General features: G+C 36.1%; 1 protein-coding gene and 1 long non-coding RNA gene across 7 annotated transcripts in view; one reads left to right on the top strand and one right to left on the bottom strand.

The window, feature by feature from the left end:
* kcnt1b (potassium sodium-activated channel subfamily T member 1b) overlaps positions 1-17,897 on the top strand; it is a 306,811-nt gene that overhangs the window by 213,495 nt on the left and 75,419 nt on the right. For all 6 annotated transcript variants that reach the window (XM_062050715.1, XM_062050714.1, XM_062050713.1 and 3 more), the window contains 9 exons: positions 2,537-2,596; positions 3,718-3,766; positions 3,837-3,896; positions 9,626-9,700; positions 9,849-9,932; positions 14,873-14,967; positions 15,725-15,905; positions 17,104-17,268; positions 17,337-17,473. In XM_062050715.1, the coding sequence (XP_061906699.1) occupies positions 2,537-2,596; positions 3,718-3,766; positions 3,837-3,896; positions 9,626-9,700; positions 9,849-9,932; positions 14,873-14,967; positions 15,725-15,905; positions 17,104-17,268; positions 17,337-17,473 (906 nt within the window). The remainder of the gene's footprint in view (positions 1-2,536; positions 2,597-3,717; positions 3,767-3,836; positions 3,897-9,625; positions 9,701-9,848; positions 9,933-14,872; positions 14,968-15,724; positions 15,906-17,103; positions 17,269-17,336; positions 17,474-17,897) is intronic.
* On the bottom strand, positions 8,997-10,994 carry LOC133652215 (uncharacterized). The gene is made up of 3 exons (XR_009826543.1): positions 10,976-10,994; positions 10,692-10,753; positions 8,997-9,917 (listed from the first exon to the last, which is right to left on the bottom strand). It is a non-coding gene; the product is annotated as an uncharacterized LOC133652215 (long non-coding RNA).

Raw genomic sequence — 17,897 nt, 5'->3', positions numbered from 1 at the left:
AGTTTTAAAGGACATGTACGTATAATCAACATATCAATGTCAGTTTTAAAGGACAAGTACGTATAATCAACGTTGTATCAATGTCAGTTTTAAATTACATGTACGTATAATCAACGTTGTTTTAAAGTCAGTTTTAAAGGACATGCACGTATAATCAACAGTGTTTTAAAGTCAGTTTTAAAGGACATATACGTATAATCAACATTGTATCAATGTCAGTTTTAAAGGACAAGTACGTATAATCAACGTATCAATGTCAGTTTTAAAGGACAAGTACGTATAATCAACGTATCAATTTTAGTTTTAAAGGACATGTACGTATAATCAACATTGTATCAATGTCAGTTTTAAAGGACATGTACGTATAATCAACATTGTATCAATGTCAGTTTTAAAGGACATGTGCGTGTAATCAACGTTGTTTTAAAGTCAGTTTTAAAGGACATGTACGTATAATCAACGTTGTATCAATGTCAGTTTTAAAGGACAAGTACGTATAATCAACGTTGTATCAATTTCAGTTTTAAAGGACAGGTACGTATAATCAACATTGTATCAATGTCAGTTTTAAAGGACATGTACTTATAATCACCGTTGTTTTGAAGTCAGTTTTAAAGGACAAGTACGTATAATCAACGTTGTATCAATGTCAGTTTTAAAGGACATGTACGTATAATCAACGTTGTATCAATGTCAGTTTTAAAGGACATGTGCGTATAATCAACGTTGTTTTAAAATCAGTTTTAAAGGACATGTACATATAATCAAATTTATATCAATGTCAGTTTTAAAGGACATGTACGTATAATCAACATATCAATGTCAGTTTTAAAGGACAAGTACGTATAATCAACGTTGTATCAATGTCAGTTTTAAATTACATGTACGTATAATCAACATTGTATCAATGTCAGTTTTAAAGGACATGTACGTATAATCAACGTTGTATCAATGTCAGTTTTAAAGGACAAGTACGTATAATCAACGTTGTATCAATTTCAGTTTTAAAGGACAGGTACGTATAATCAACAGTGTTTTAAAGTCAGTTTTAAAGGACATATACGTATAATCAACATTGTATCAATTTTAGTTTTAAAGGACATGTACGTATAATCAACAGTGTTTTAAAGTCAGTTTTAAAGGACATATACGTATAATCAACATTGTATCAATTTTAGTTTTAAAGGACATGTACGTATAATCAACATTGTATCAATGTCAGTTTTAAAGGACATGTACTTATAATCAACGTTGTTTTAAAGTCAGTTTTAAAGGACATGCACGTATAATCAACAGTGTTTTAAAGTCAGTTTTAAAGGACATATACGTATAATCAACATTGTATCAATTTTAGTTTTAAAGGACATGTACGTATAATCAACATTGTATCAATGTCAGTTTTAAAGGACATGTACGTATAATCAACATTGTATCAATGTCAGTTTTAAAGGACATGTACGTATAATCAACGTTGTATCAATGTCAGTTTTAAAGGACAAGTACGTATAATCAACGTTGTATCAATTTCAGTTTTAAAGGACAGGTACGTATAATCAACATTGTATCAATGTCAGTTTTAAAGGACATGTACTTATAATCACCGTTGTTTTGAAGTCAGTTTCAAAGGACAAGTACGTATAATCAACGTTGTATCAATGTCAGTTTTAAAGGACATGTACGTATAATCAACGTTGTATCAATGTCAGTTTTAAAGGACATGTGCGTATAATCAACGTTGTTTTAAAATCAGTTTTAAAGGACATGTACATATAATCAAATTTGTATCAATGTCAGTTTTAAAGTACAAGTACCTATAATCAACGTTGTGTTAAAGTCAGTTTTAAAGGACATGTACGTATAATCAATGTCTTGTGCCTGCAGGGTTAATTTGTATCTTTGTTACGAAAGCTTTTTTTGGCACTGAATGTATATAACTGAATTGTTTGCGTTTGACTTTTGTGAACTGATTTTATTTACATCAAATTATTCTGACAATTTCACATAATAAAAAATTGGGATCAAAATTTGTGTGGTTAAAAAATCAGTGTAAAAAAAATTCAGTGCAGAAATATTTGTTGCTTAAAAACTCAAGACCCATTTGCGGTTCATGAATACTTAGAGCAGATTACATGGCATGTACCATATGTAGTGTGTAAGACCGTGTCACATGACTTTCAACCTGACACCTCACTGGCTGCATCTCACACAGACTAGATTGCTTCTTTCTTCATTTTTCCAGAAGTGAGTCTTGAGTTTTGAAGCAACACATTTTTCTGCACTGAATTTTTTAACACAATGAACTTCAAAACATTGTATTTTAACAAACTGAATTTTTAAACACACCAATTTTGCTTATAATTTTTTATTCCGTGAAATTGTCCGCATTATTTGATGTGGGAAAAAAAATCAGTTCACAAAAGTTGGATACATTCAGTGTCCAAAACGGGCTTTCATTATAAAGACACCAATTAAGAGTGACAGTAGTTTATTATATTATTGTTTTACTATGACACATTTATTATTCTCTCCATCACAGTTCAAACTTTAGAAACTCCAGCTGGCCAAATTCATCCACAGAGTCAACAGAAATTCATTGGTATGTATGTATGTATGTATGTATGTATGTATGTATGTATGTATGTATGTATGTATGTATGTATGTATGTATGTATGTATGTATGTATGTATGTATGTATGTATGTATCTATATATGTATGTATGTATGTATATATGTATGTATGTATGTATACATGTATGTATGTATGTATACATGTATGTATGTATGTATGTACGCATACATGTATGTATGTTTGTATATATGTATGAATGTATGTATGTATGCATGTATGCATGTATACATGTATGTTGGTATGTATGTATGTATCTATACATGTATGTATGTATGTATCTATACATGTATGTATGTATGCATGTATACATGTATGTATCTATACATGTATGTATGTATGTATCTATACATGTATGCATGTATACATGTATGTATGTATGCATGTATACATGTATGTATGCATGTATGTATATATGCATGTATGTATGTAAGTATACATGTATGTATGTATGTATGTATGTATGTATGTATACATGTATGTATGTATGCATGTATACATGTATGTATGTATGTATGTATGTATGTATACATGTATGTATGTATGTATGTATGTATGTATGTATGTATACATGTATGTATGTATGTACGTATGTATGTATACATGTATGTATGTATGTATGTATACATGTATGTATGTTTGTATGTATGTATGAATGTATGTATGTATGCATGTATACATGTATGTTGGTATGTATGTATGTATCTATACATGTATGTATGTATGTATGCATGTATACATGTATGTATGTATGTATCTATACATGTATGTATGTATGTATGTATGTATCTATACATGTATGCATGTATACATGTATGTATGTATGCATGTATACAAGTATGTATGCATGTATGTATATATACATGTATGTATGTAAGTATACATGTATGTATGTATGTATGTATGTATACATGTATGTATGCATGTATGTATGTATACATGTATGTATGTATACATGTATGTATGTATGTATGCATGTATACATGTATGTATGTATGTATACATGCATGCATGTATACATGTATGTATGTATGTTTATCTTTTTATTTTCATTGTCCTCAGCTGACTTTACATTTGTGCTTTATAAAAGGAAGTTGATTTTCTGCGTGACTAGACCGGATCCCTTGTGGGCCATACAAGTAAGTAGTTTTTATGATACTGTCAGTAAAACAACACGTTTTTATTCACTCAGTGTATGCTTTACCTCAGGTGACCGTGGCCTTGATCAGTTTTTTGGAAACCATGCTGATCACATATCTCAGCTACAAGGTAAAGAAGCAGCTTCACACTTGCCTTCATGGCTGATTTGTCTCCCTAGCTGTTGCCGTGGCAACGATCATAAGGCATCAGACCAAGAATTTTTGATACTAATCGACCGATTATCCTTGCCAATATTTGGTATTTTGACATACATTGTTAATAACCTTTTTTTTTATCGGTATCTCTTTTTCCCCACAACTACAACACCAGCAGATACAATATATACATATCAGTATTAGGAAATCATCATTAGTGAAGTCGATAATAGGGTTGTACAATATACTAATACTAATCAATCATATTCGGTACTATACCGCCTCTAAAAAGTACCGGTTACCCCCCTCACCCTTTTCTTAACGGGCATGACGGCACGGTGTCACGTGGTGACATTGCTGGTTTTACGAGCAGAGGAGCATGTTCGACAGCGCACACAGTGTGTAGACAGAAAAGGGAGAATGGATGCATTTTGATGTAAAAAGTAAAGATAAAGGTGAAGTTATAACACTGAAACACCCTCAGGAAGAGGTGCTTTAAGACATGGCTAGCTAGCTAGCAGCTAACATCCATCCACGGTGTTTTAGCTACTTCTAAATCACTAATCCTGGCCTCCATGGCGACATAGTACATTTCTTACAAGTAACTGGAGGACGAGGAACATGCTTCACTATACACCCTGGGAGAATACAATAGCTCACCGGCATCACCGCTAACAAAATGTACAATGTATAATGTAGCCCGGAAGAGTTAGGGCTGCATTGGATTATGGGTATTTGTTCTGTTGTGTTTATGTTGTGTTACAGTGCAGATGTTCTCCCGAAATGTGTTTGTCATTCTTGTTTGGTGTGGCGTATATTAGTAAGAGTGTTATTGTTGTTTAATACGGCCACCGTCAGTGTAACCTGTATGGCTGTTGACCAAGTATGCCTTGCTGTCGCTTACGTGTGCAAGTAGAAGCTGCATACAACATGAGGCTGGGCTGGCACACCATTTGTACTGGATGTAGAGGGCGTTAAATGCTGTGCCATCACGGCACGCCCGTGTTGTTGGGGTAAAATCCGTAGCATATTTGACCCGGGAGATTTCTGGGAGAGGCACTGACACCCGAAAGTCTCCCGGGAAAATCCGGAGGGTCGGCAAGTGTGCAGCTGAGCCGCATCAGAGTGGTCAAAGAGCCGCATGCGGCTCCGGAGCCGCGGGTTGCCGACCCCTGTCCTAGGGTGTGTAGTGAAGCATGTTTAGCCATTCCTCGTCCTCCAGTGATAATGCTACTTGTAAGAAACATACTTAATTTGTCGCCATGGATGCCAGGATTACTGATTTAGAAGTAGCTAAAACACTGTGGATGGATGTTAGCTGCTAGCTAGCTAGCCATGTCTTAAAGCACCTCTTCCTGAGGGTGTTTCAGTGTTATAACTTCACCTTTATCTTTACTTTTAACATCAAAATGCGTCCATTCTCCCTTTTTCTGTCCACACACTGTGTCTGCTTGTAAGTACTCCGTGTGTGTGCGCTGCCCAACATGCTCCTCTACTCGTAAAACCAGCAATGTCACGACATGACAACGCGCCGTCATGCCTGTTAAAAAAAATAAAAATTGGGGAACCGGTACTTTTCAAACAGAGTATAGTAATAATTGGTACCGCGATACTATACTAGTACCGGTATACCGTACAACCCTACATACCAGTGGTCTCTCCAGTCTTCTCTCATTACAATTCCATCCCTGTAGTTCTATTCTTTGCATTCACATCCAATGACCTAAGAGGTGTGCATGTCACCAAGTATCAAGAATCAACACCTCAAACATTCATATTTGTATCAGCGTCATAAAGAAAAATACATCATTTCATCATCATTGGCATCAATTTCCAAAATGTCACCGAACAAAAGCGGTCAGTATTTTATGGACCATAACAACCACCTTATATCGTACTTTGAGTGTACTTTTTGATCGGTGTGGGCCCTGAAAAAAATACATCTGTAGACCTCTACTTATTACAAGTACACACTTGTCTTCACTACTGGTCCTGCTTTAAAGTTAGGCTGGGATGGTTGATCGAGATTCCTGTGAGTTGGATGACGGTGTTCAGCTGTCGACACATTTCCTCGATCCAACATGGCGGAAAAGTCTGTTAGAAGTTACCGCAGTAGTAAAGAGTAGGAAGTGACAACGTTTGGTATAATCCTGACACTAGACTTCCACAATATCTGGTATCAATCACCAGCATAGTGGGTTTTAAGAATAGACTAAGAGGAGAAGTGTTGCGGAAAGAGATTATTCTAGATTGTACCCAATGTCATGACTGATTTTATTGATTATTGACTTTTTTATTGATTATGGGACAAGCAGTAGAAAATGGATGGGTGGTACTTTTTCGTCACTTATTGTTTGTCTTTGGTACACTAATGTGTATATTATAGGCCATTGGTTCTTTGTTTTATTTTTGCTAAAATATATATCTATTTTTTATATTTCTCTTTTTATATTTGGTATGGGGCAGCACGGTGGCAGAGGGGTTAGTGCGCCTGCCTCACAAAACGAAGGTCCTGAGTAGTCCTGAGTTCAATCCCGGGCTCGGGATCTTTCTGTGTGGAGTTTGCATGTTCTCCCCGTGACTGCGTGGGTTCCCTCCGGGTACTCCGGCTTCCTCCCACCTCCAAAGACATGCACCTGGGGATAGGTTGATTGGCAACACTAAATTGGCCCTAGTGTCTGAATGTGAGTGTGAATGTTGTCTGTCTATCTGTGTTGGCCCTGCGATGAGGTGGCGACTTGTCCAGGATGTACCCCGCCTTCCGCCCGATTGTTGCTGAGATAGGCGCCAGCGCCCCCCGCAACCCCGAAGGGAATAAGCGGTAGAAAATGGATGGATGGATATTTGGTATGAACATTATTACGTAAACTCAAAGTTGTTGTTTTTTTTTTGTTCTTTGTTGTTGCTATTTTTGTAAATCATGTTGTACTGCATTGTAATCTTTTGTTTTGTGCTTGTGATGTTTTTTCCCAGGAAGAATAGTCTCCACCGCGGTGTAGACTAATGGGGATCCTTAATAAACTAAACTAAACTAAACAATCCACCTTTATGGACCGTGACCCTACATGTGTGTGCCTGTCAATGTGTTTGTGTTTGTGTGAAAGTGTGCGCAATCTTGTTCCACCGTTGCGAAAGTAAGCCTCGTCACGACGTAATTAATGTTCATATAATCGTGTTGTGCCTGGAAGAGTTGCCCAGAAGAACAAAATAAAGAACGATGACTAACACTAGCATGGAAGTTGAAACAACATTTAAAAGGGAGCAGCGACTTTACTTTCACTATCTGCTGCAGCTCACCACTAATCCTGTGGACTTGCAGGCACTCAGAATGTCTATGTGACTGTGTAGGTCCCGACTGGGAGAATCAACACACCCACTCATTTCATCAGAAAAGGCTATTTTATATCTAAATATTTTTTAATCAAACTTTTTGTTTATGTGTCTTAGGGCTGGGCGATATATGGAAGGTACTGGATATATCGGGGGTTTGTCTCTGTGCGATATAGAAAATGAGTATATCGTGATATTGGAGTATACGTTCTCACGCAGTTGCTTTTAGCTGCGGGCATTACACTCCAGGCTCTTCTCACTCATTGTTGTCTCTCCTTCTCACAGAGACATAAAACAAGCGCACCTTCTTACATACGTCACATAGTGTCACGCGTACGCCCTCGCCGAGCAGAGAGGTAGCAGCGTGGGTAACGTTAACTGTGATGCTAGCGCAGCGATGCAAGTGGTAATACGAGAGAAAGAAGGTGCCAATCTGGTAACAAATGGAGGAAGAATAATTAATTAAAAAACAGCAATGGGGTCCATCGTCTGGCGGTGGTTTGGCTTCAATCGGAATGATGTCGAACAGACAACCGTAATATGTCAAGTATGCGGCAAAAGCGTTGCTACAAAAAGTAGCGGCACTACTAATTTGTAGCATCATTTGAAAAGTCACCCGCTAGAGAATGAAGAGTGCTTAAAACTCCGCATGTCAACATCTCCGGCCGGTGCCACACCCACAAAATGCTGATGCAACCATTTCCACATCAACACCGTATAAAAAAATAGTCAACAACAGAAGGAGATAACGTCCGCAGTAACCTACCACATAGCGAAGGACATACACTATTTGATTTCTTATTATGCAGCTCATTTTTATTGGGCAGTTATTGAAATATCTTGTGTGACATCATGCGCAAAAGTGCACTTTATTTGTTTTAAAATATTGTAGTGGCGTTCTGTAGAAAAAGTGCACTTTAATTTAGTGTTGTTTTGATATGTCATCTTAGTGACATCATGCACAAAAGTGCACTAATAGCTTGTTTTAAAATGTCTCTGACAATCTTGCACTTTCTGTTTTGGAAATGACATGAATGTTTGTGCCACTGCTTAATAACTGTTTAATAAATACCGTTTTGGTAAATTGACTCAGTTGTGATTTACCTCTCTGCATGAAAGTTTAAAATGAGCATATGTTAATGCAGTATGAAGAAGAATGTTTTAATGTAGACACATAGAATCATCATACTGCTGTGATTATATGCATCAAGTGTTCATTCAAAACTAAGGCAAAATATGCAGATATATATTGTGTATCGTGACATGGACTAAACATATCCACGTATTAATAAAAGGCCATATCCCCCAGCCCTAATGTGTCTGAAAAGATTCCACTCCTCTGATATAAAATGTACTAAAAAAAAAAACTCTCTTTTTATTTGTTTGTGCATAAAAACAACAACATTTTGTTCCTGAAATAATCATAAAACGTGTTTTTGTGTTAGTACACATTATTTTACAGTGCCTCAAAAAAAAAAAAAAAATATATATATATATATATATATATATATATATATATATATATATATATATATATATATATATATATATATATATATATGTATGTATATATATATATATACATATAAATATATATATATACACATATATATATATATATATATGTATATACACATATATATATATACACATATATATATATATATATATATATATATATATATATATATATATATATATATATATATATATATATATGTATATATATATGTATGTACATATATACATCAAACATAACAAGGGGGTAATGGAGCAAAAATCAAAACAACACAACAATGGCAAGCTGGATACAGAAGTCCTTTTGGTGCTCTCAAAAACGTTAACAACCATGTTGCTACAATAAAAAAAAAATGTAAAAGTAAAATAATTTCACCTCGCTGTTGGCAAACGGCAGGCGACGCGCCGTCACGAGGTGGGGAAGAAGGGCAACAGGGAGGGGAAGTGTGTGTGAGTTCCCTCTCCTCTGCAAGTATAAGTCCACAGCGATTCCCTCCTTCTCTCCCGGCTGCTTAGTTGGCTTAGTTCACACACAGAGGCATATTTGGTGCGATCTATTGATTCGCAAACCAAAAAGTGGGCCAATATGTGGGACAAGTACAGAGTTAGAGTGTTTATGTGGTAGATAGTACCGCTTCTTACACACACAGCAGAAGACACAAAAAGTTGTGCTCCTGAAAGCACTTAAACTACATTTTGGGCAGCACACTTCAAACACTATTGGAAGATTTCTGAGACATTTTAAATTTAAGGAAAAATATAATCTTTTCAATCCACTGTGTTTCTGAAAGGGTTTCAAAATGAGGGACTTTTTTGAACTGCCATTTCATCTCTGTCCACCAATGTGCTCTCCAGGGCAACATCTGGGAGCAAATATTCCAGATATCCTTCATATTGGAGATGATCAATACGGTGCCATTTGTCATCACAGTAAGTCATCACCTCCACGATATAATTCAACACTTCTTATTTAATAGATCAAATTTGTTGGAAAATCAATCTGTTGTGAGCAATGGCAGGATGAAAAGGACCTGTGATTGATCTGTCAATAGTCTTGACTCTTCTTATTCCTTTTCAGATCTTCTGGCCTCCATTAAGAACCATATTTGTTCCTGTTTTTCTTAACTGCTGGCTCGCCAAGGGGGCCCTGGAAAACATGATTGTAAGTACATTTATACACATATATGATTGTAAGTATATGTATATATGTACCTAACACATATATGATTGTAAGTATATGTATGTATGTACCTAACACATATATGATTGTAAGTATATGTATATATGTACCTAACACATATATGATTGTAAGTATATGTATATATGTACCTAACACATATATGATTGTAAGTATATGTATGTATTAGGGGTGTGGGAAAAAAACTATTCAAATTCAAATCGCGATTCTCACGTTGTACGATTCAGTATCGATTCTCATTTTTCAAAATCAATTTTTATTTATATATATATATATATATATATATATATATATATATATATATATATATATATATATATATATATATATATATATATATATATATATATGTAGCCGGATCGAGTCTGCGTTGTGTATTGCTGGTGTTGCTTTGAAGACAAGGGGACTCGGTGGTTGCCTTTAGCCGAAACAGGTGGCGTATTTATTGCTGTATGAAATACACAGGAAATAATGTAGCAGCATTAGCACACGAGTCTGCAGCACACCAGTCTCCTCACGGCATGTCTCAACAGCGAGTGAGTTTAAATGACCAGAAATGCTATATAAAACATTCACAAATGTCACAAAACCTATACATCACAATTACTAATACACTGAAAATTAATACACCACAGTCAAATATTTTATACAATAGGAAAATAAACAATAAATTAAAACAGTACAGAAAAATAGAATAAAGTTTTGGAAGCAACAGAAACATACCTGTATGAAATACACAGGAAATAATGCAGCAGCATTAACACACGAGTCTGCAGCACACCTGTCTAAAATGGAGGGAAAACTTCAATGAAGTGCCGCAGCCACTGTGTGTGAGTGAGAAGTGCTACCGAACAGTACACTAGCAAAACGTTTGCTAACACACTCAAACTCTGAGCAAAACAAGTGTACATGAACATGTCAGCAACATTAGCAGCACAAGAGTAACTTATAACCTCGTTTCACAGTTACATTCTCTTTAAAACACGAGAGCAGAGAAAAACACTCACCTCCTCACGGCATGTCTCAACAGCAAGTGAGGAAGACAACGTCACTACCGGAAGAAGGTAGGACTTCAAAATAAAATGACAAATGCTCCCAAAACGAACTATTTGCTGAAAAAATTACTAAATAAAAGTGACAATGAATACAATAGAGCAATTAAATAAAACGTGAGGGAATTTTGGTGGAATGCATAACATATATATTATATACCTACTATATATATATATATATATATATATATATATATATATATATATATATATATATATATATATATATATATATATATATATATATATATATATATATATATATATATATATATATATATCAGTGGAGGCTGGTGACTTCCAGAATTGAGGAGGCCATTTTTTTCCGCTTGCTCACTTCACTCGCGATGGAATGTTCCCTGTTCTCTTATCTGTCTTTGTGCTGGCCAAAGGCATACTATTTGGAGTGTAAGCTACAGTCAGAAAGTTCTTGCTGATGCAATTCATTGTGCAGAGCTTAGCCTTGTGCCTTCCTGAAGAAATTACATTGCTGTAAGTCTATGAGCCTGCCTGATAATTAAGCTGAGAAATGACATTTGGATGTTATATAAACGCCAAGTGAACATGTGTAAAAGGCAGGAATTTTAATTATGTAGTTAAAAACAATTTTGTTTAGCTTACATTTTTCATTCTTCTACAGCTTCAACATGTAATCACCAATTTAATCAAGTTTAGCATATAAAAAAGATAAGATAACACTTTCTTTATCATATGTAGTTTTATTCAATATATTTAATATAAAATATGTAAAAATATGGTTCCAGTTGGCTTTATCTGCTGAGAAACACAGACAAAATGGAGTGTTATTACTACTGAGAACTAGTGGTGTAACACTGGTAGAGACATCTAATTAGTTCAACTCACATCTGGTTTAGCTGAGGGGCGGCATGCTCTCTCCTGGACTCCACTCCACAGGTTGGTGCTGGCTTGGTGCTGGCTTCATTTACTGAGAAATACTATAATAATCTCGCCGATTTCCGAGGTCGTTTTAAGCAAAAGTATTTGGCTATATGAGCTATAAACTTCACGGATGATAGCCAGGGGTGTTCTCTAAATTTCCTGAAAAGCACAAGTTGATAGGACACTCGTAGCCACTATGGCGAGTGTTTGTTTGACTGAAGTGGCTGGCGAATTCTCAAAATGGCTTCTGTGTTGATTAGGAAAGGAAAGGATTGATTCCAAATGAACCAGTAGCATGTGATTGGACGAACAAAATGTCAATCTTTCAGCCCTGGACACAATGCATGGTGAGGCCAGGCCTCCGTTGCCCACCCATTTTCAGTGATCTGGCCAATCACATATTGGCATGAAAAAGCATGCATTACATTGACTTCTATGAGAAGCTAATTTCCTAGGGGAGGCCTGGCCTCCCTTAATACAAACTGATAGGGAAATCTGGCCTGTTGCTTTACAATTGCAATATTGGGTTTTAGCCATGGGAACATTTAGATTTATGAACAAAACTAAAATAATATGAATATAAAAAATTAAAAATATGTTTTTTGTTAAAATAAATAAATAAAATAAATATATTTATTGTTTTTTTTAAATCTCTCTCTTCTCTCAAATTATTGGGGAGGCCAGGCCTCCTCCACCTCTATGGAGGAGCCTCCACTGATATATATATATATATATATATATATATATATATATATATATATATATATATATATATATATATATATATATATATATATATATATATATATATATATATATATATATATATATATATATATATATATATATATATATTTTTTTTTTTTTTTTTTTTTTTTTTTTAATTAATCAATCCAACAAAATAATACAAAGCAATACAATAACAATGCAATCCAATTCCAAAACCAGCAACACTCAGAACAGCAATAAACAGACCAATTGAGAGGAGACACAAACACGACACAGAACAATCCAAAAGTAGTGAAACAAAAATGAATATTATCAACAACAGTATCAATATTAGTAACAATTTCAACATAGCAGTGATTAAAAATCCCTCATTAACATTATCATTAGACATTTACAATAAAAAATTAAAAAATAAAATAAAGAAGAACAATAGTGTCACAGTGGCTTACACTTGCATCACATCTCATAAGCTTGACAACACACTGTGTCCAATATTTTCACAAAGATAAAATAAGTCATATTTTTGGTTCATTTAATAGTTAAAACAAATGTACATTATTGCAATCAGTTGATAAAACATTGTCCTTTACAATTATAAAAGCTTTTTACAAAAATTTACTACTCTGCTTGCATGTCAGCAGACTGGGGTAGATCCTGCTGAAATCCTATGTATTGAATGGATAGAGAATCGTTTTGAATCCGGAAAAATATCATTTTTGAATCAAGAATCGCGTTGAATCGAAAAAATCGATTTATAATCGAATCGTGACCCCAAGAATCGATATTAAATCGAATCGTGGTACACCCAAAGATTCGCAGCCCTAGTATATATGTACCTAACACATATAGGATTGTAAGTATATGTATATATGTATCTAACACATATATTATTGTAAGTATATGTATATATGTACCTAACACATATATGATTGTAAGTATATGTATATATGTACCTAACAAATATATGATTGTAAGTATATGTATATATGTACCTAACACATATATGATTGTAAGTATATATATATATATATACCTAACACATATATGATTGTAAGTATATGTATATATGTATCTAACACATATATTATTGTAAGTATATGTATATATGTACCTAACACATATATGATTGTAAGTATATGATAAATGATAAATGGGTTATACTTGTATAGCGCTTTTCTACCTTCAAGGTACTCAAAGCGCTTTTGACAGTATTTCCACATTTACCCATTCACACACACATTCACACACTGATGGCGGGAGCTGCCATGCAAGGCGCTAACCAGCAGCCATCAGAGGCAAAGGGTGAAGTGTCTTGCCCAAGGACACAACGGACGTGACTAGGAAGGTAGAAGGTGGGAATTGAACCCCAGTAACCAGCAACACTCCGATTGCTGGCACAGCCACTCTACCAACTTCGCCACGCCGTCCCCATATGTATATATGTACCTAACAAATATATGATTGTAAGTATATGTATATATGTACCTAACACATATGATTGTAAGTATATGTATATATGTAACCTAACACATATATGATTGTAAGTATATGTATATATGTAACCTAACACATATATGATTGTAAGTATATGTATATATGTATCCAACATACAGTATATATGGTTGTAAATATATGTACTGTATATATGTACCAAACTAATAACTTAGTAAATTATTGTGACCACTATTGTGGGTGTTGCCAAAAAAAATTAAAAATACCACTCCACTTACACTTAAAGACAGCAAAATTCCTTTTTCAGACAGTTAATAATACTTAGGTTAGTGATTTACATACCTATCATATATCTCTGTATGAGTCATTTTACTTGATCTAACATTTTCTAACATCCCACACTACAAAATAATACAAGTGTGTGATATCCAATGGGGTTAATATCGGAATCGGCCAATGCTCAAAGCTCTGATATGGAGGTCAAAATGTTGTCCCAGGACACGCCTACAAATCACTAGAATTGTTGCAGTTGCATGAAGACGTAGTCGACCACAGCTGCAACATGTATCTTAAAAAGGTGCATACGGATGTCTGCTGCTGATATCCTCCAGGATGTCAGGTAGATAGAACATGATGGAGGGTTTCCTGCCAACGGACAGATGGTGTAGTCTTGTGCCAGGCACATGGAGGTGGAGCACATGCTGACATGCTGAACATACTAAAAGGAGCAAGCGTTGACTCTGATCACTAACACGTCTCTCCTGCTGGCAGAATGATTTCCATCGTGCCATCCAGAGGACTCACTCAGCCATGTTCAACCAGGTCTTCATCCTCATCTGCACTTTACTCTGCCTGGTTTTTACTGGGTAAGTCAACGCTCCTTCGACTTCTTTCATCATTCATCATGTGATGCAACATGAACATTAGGATTCATATGATGATTGATAAACACACTTTGATGATGGTGATACTGCTCACATACTGGAGAAGCAAGCTAATGGCTGGCAAGCTAGTAGGGTTGTCCTGATAGCAATATTTTGGTACCAGTACCAAAATGTATTTCGATATTTTTCTAAATAAAGGGGACCACTAAAATGTCATTATTGTCTTTGTTTGTTTACTTACTACAAAAAGACAAGTTGTCTATTATGTTCAAAAACATTTATTTAAGAACTAAATTACAATAATAAACATATGTTTCATGGACACTAAGATTTTTTGTTACAATACTGACATGTATCAAAATATTGGTCTCGATACCAATATTTTGGTATCGAGACAACCCTAGTACATTGTTTGATTTTTTTTGTTGCTTTAATCCATTCCATAATTATTCGTTAGTGAATAAAAATCCTATAGATAAGACGCACCTTTGTATAAGCCACAGGGCTCAAAGTTTGGGGGGAAAAAAAGTAGCAGCTTATAGTCTTGAAAATACGGTCAATGATTGTAGCTCAACATTTTTTTATTTTATTTTATTTTCAAATGAATAAAACAATAACAAAAGTGTGTAATATTTATTCTGCCGATGTCCGAGCTCTGGATCCCCACCAGCTGTGCCACTGACTGATCAACACAGAAATGACGGAAAGTGACAGGTGTCTTTTCTTGTGTCCCCTGCAGAGCATGTGGCATCCAGCACCTGGAGAGAGCTGGAAAGAAGTTGTCCCTCTTTGACTCCTTCTACTTCTGCATCGTCACCTTCTCCACCGTGGGCTACGGCGATGTCACACCTCAGATCTGGCCCTCGCAACTGCTGGTGGTCATCCTCATCTGTGTGGCGCTGGTGGTGCTCCCTCTACAGGTGACAATACACTCTTTTATTTTCCCCTTACCAATGTGTTGATTTCAGGACCGCTACCAACATCCATTTAGATGATTTTCAAAATAAAGGGGACCACAAAAAATGTCATTATTGTCTTTATGTGAACCAAAAAATCTTATCGTACATTAAACATATGTTTAGCTTTTGCTAGCTATTGTATCCTACTAGGGTGTGTAGTGGAGCATGTTTAGCTATTCCTCGTCCTCCAGTGATAATGATGCTTTATACATCCTTTATTTGTCGCCATGGAGGCCAGGATTAGTGATTTAGAAGTAGCTAAAACACTGCTGGCGGCTGGACGTCTTAAAGCACCTCTCCCGGGACGGCGTGGCGTGGTTGGTAGAGTGGCCGTGCCGGCAACCTCAGGGTTCCGGGTTCGAGCCCCGCCTTCTACCAACCTCGTCACGTCCGTTGTGTCCTCGAGCAAGACACTTCACCCCTTGCTCCTGACGGGTCGTGGTTAGGGCCTTGCATGGCAGCTCCCGCCATCAGTGTGTGAATGTGTGTGTGTGTGTGAATGGGTGAATGTGGAAATAGTGTCAAAGCGCTTTGAGTACCTTGAAGGTAGAAAAGCGCTATACAGGTATAACCCATTTACCATTTGTTCAGCTTTTGTTAGCTATTGTATCCTTCTAGGGTGTGTAGTGAAGCATGTTTAGCTATTCCTCGTCCTCCAGTGATAATGTACATGAAACATACTTTATTTGTCGCCATTTAGGCCAGGATTAGTGATTTAGAAGTAGCTAAAACACTGCAGATTGACCGTCCTGAGGGTGTTTCAGTGTTATAACTTCACCTTTATCTTTACTTTTTACACGAAAATGCGTCCATTCTCCTTTTTCTGTCTACACACTGTGTCTGCTTGCAAGTACTCTTGTGTGTGTGTGTGTGTGTGTGTGTGTGTGTGTGTGTGTGTGTGTGTGTGTGTGTGTGTGTGTGTGTGTGTGTGTGTGTGTGTGTGTGTGTGTGTGTGTGTGTGTGTGTGTGTGTGTGTGTGTGTGTGTGTGTGTGTGTGTGTGTGTGTGTGTGTGTGTGTGTGTGTGTCGACTCGCAGCATCAAGCGCATGAAAAAAAAAAAAGTACCGGTACTTTCCAAAGGCAGCGGTGCCTTTTAGGATGTATTTGTTAGTACATAGTACAACCCGGGCGGTGATGCATTTTATTGTGGATGTTTCAGTTTGAAGAACTGGCCTACCTGTGGATGGAGAGCCAGAAACTGGGAGGAAACTACAGTCGCCACCGAGCGCAGACGGAGAAGCACGTGGTTCTGTGTGTCAGTTCGCTGAAGATAGACCTGCTGATGGATTTTCTCAACGAGTTCTACGCCCACCCCAGGTTGCAGGTCCGTACCAGGAAGAGACCTGTCCCAAGAACTCTCCATTCAGCGTCTCCCTCTTCTCTGTCCTGCAGGACTATTACGTTGTCATCCTGTGTCCCACTGACATCGACATTCAAGTCCGCCGTATCCTCCAGATACCTCTGTGGTCTCAGAGGGTCATCTACCTCCAGGGGTCCGCCCTCAAAGACCAGGACCTGATGAGGGCCAAGTGGGTAGCTCGCATGACACATTTGATAATTGAGTCTCATGTTTCAGAATATTACACTGCAAAAAGTCAGTGTTCAAAGACAAGAAAAGAAAAATAAATTAGGGGTATATTATTTGAACTAAGCAAAGTTATCTGCCAATAGAACAAGAAAATTTGGCTTGTCAAGACTTTTCAAAACAAGTAAAATGAGCTAACCTCAATGAACCCCAAAATACCTTAAAATAAGTATATTCTCACTAATAACAACTGTACTACTATATAAGTACGTATTTTCTATTGTTTCATTGAAAATAAAAGAGCAAAGTCCATTTGGCTGTCATCTGTTTTAATAATGAGACACAATTGTGTCAAAGTCATGATTTTTTTTTTCATGCTGGAAATAAGAAATTATTACTTTGAAAAAGCAGTTTTATACTTGTGAGTG

The sequence above is a fragment of the Entelurus aequoreus genome, linkage group LG06 (assembly GCF_033978785.1).
Source record: "Entelurus aequoreus isolate RoL-2023_Sb linkage group LG06, RoL_Eaeq_v1.1, whole genome shotgun sequence".
Taxonomy (NCBI): domain Eukaryota; kingdom Metazoa; phylum Chordata; class Actinopteri; order Syngnathiformes; family Syngnathidae; genus Entelurus; species Entelurus aequoreus.
The sequence above is the reverse complement of the archived record's forward strand: the minus strand, read 5'-3'. Positions and strand labels throughout refer to the sequence as shown.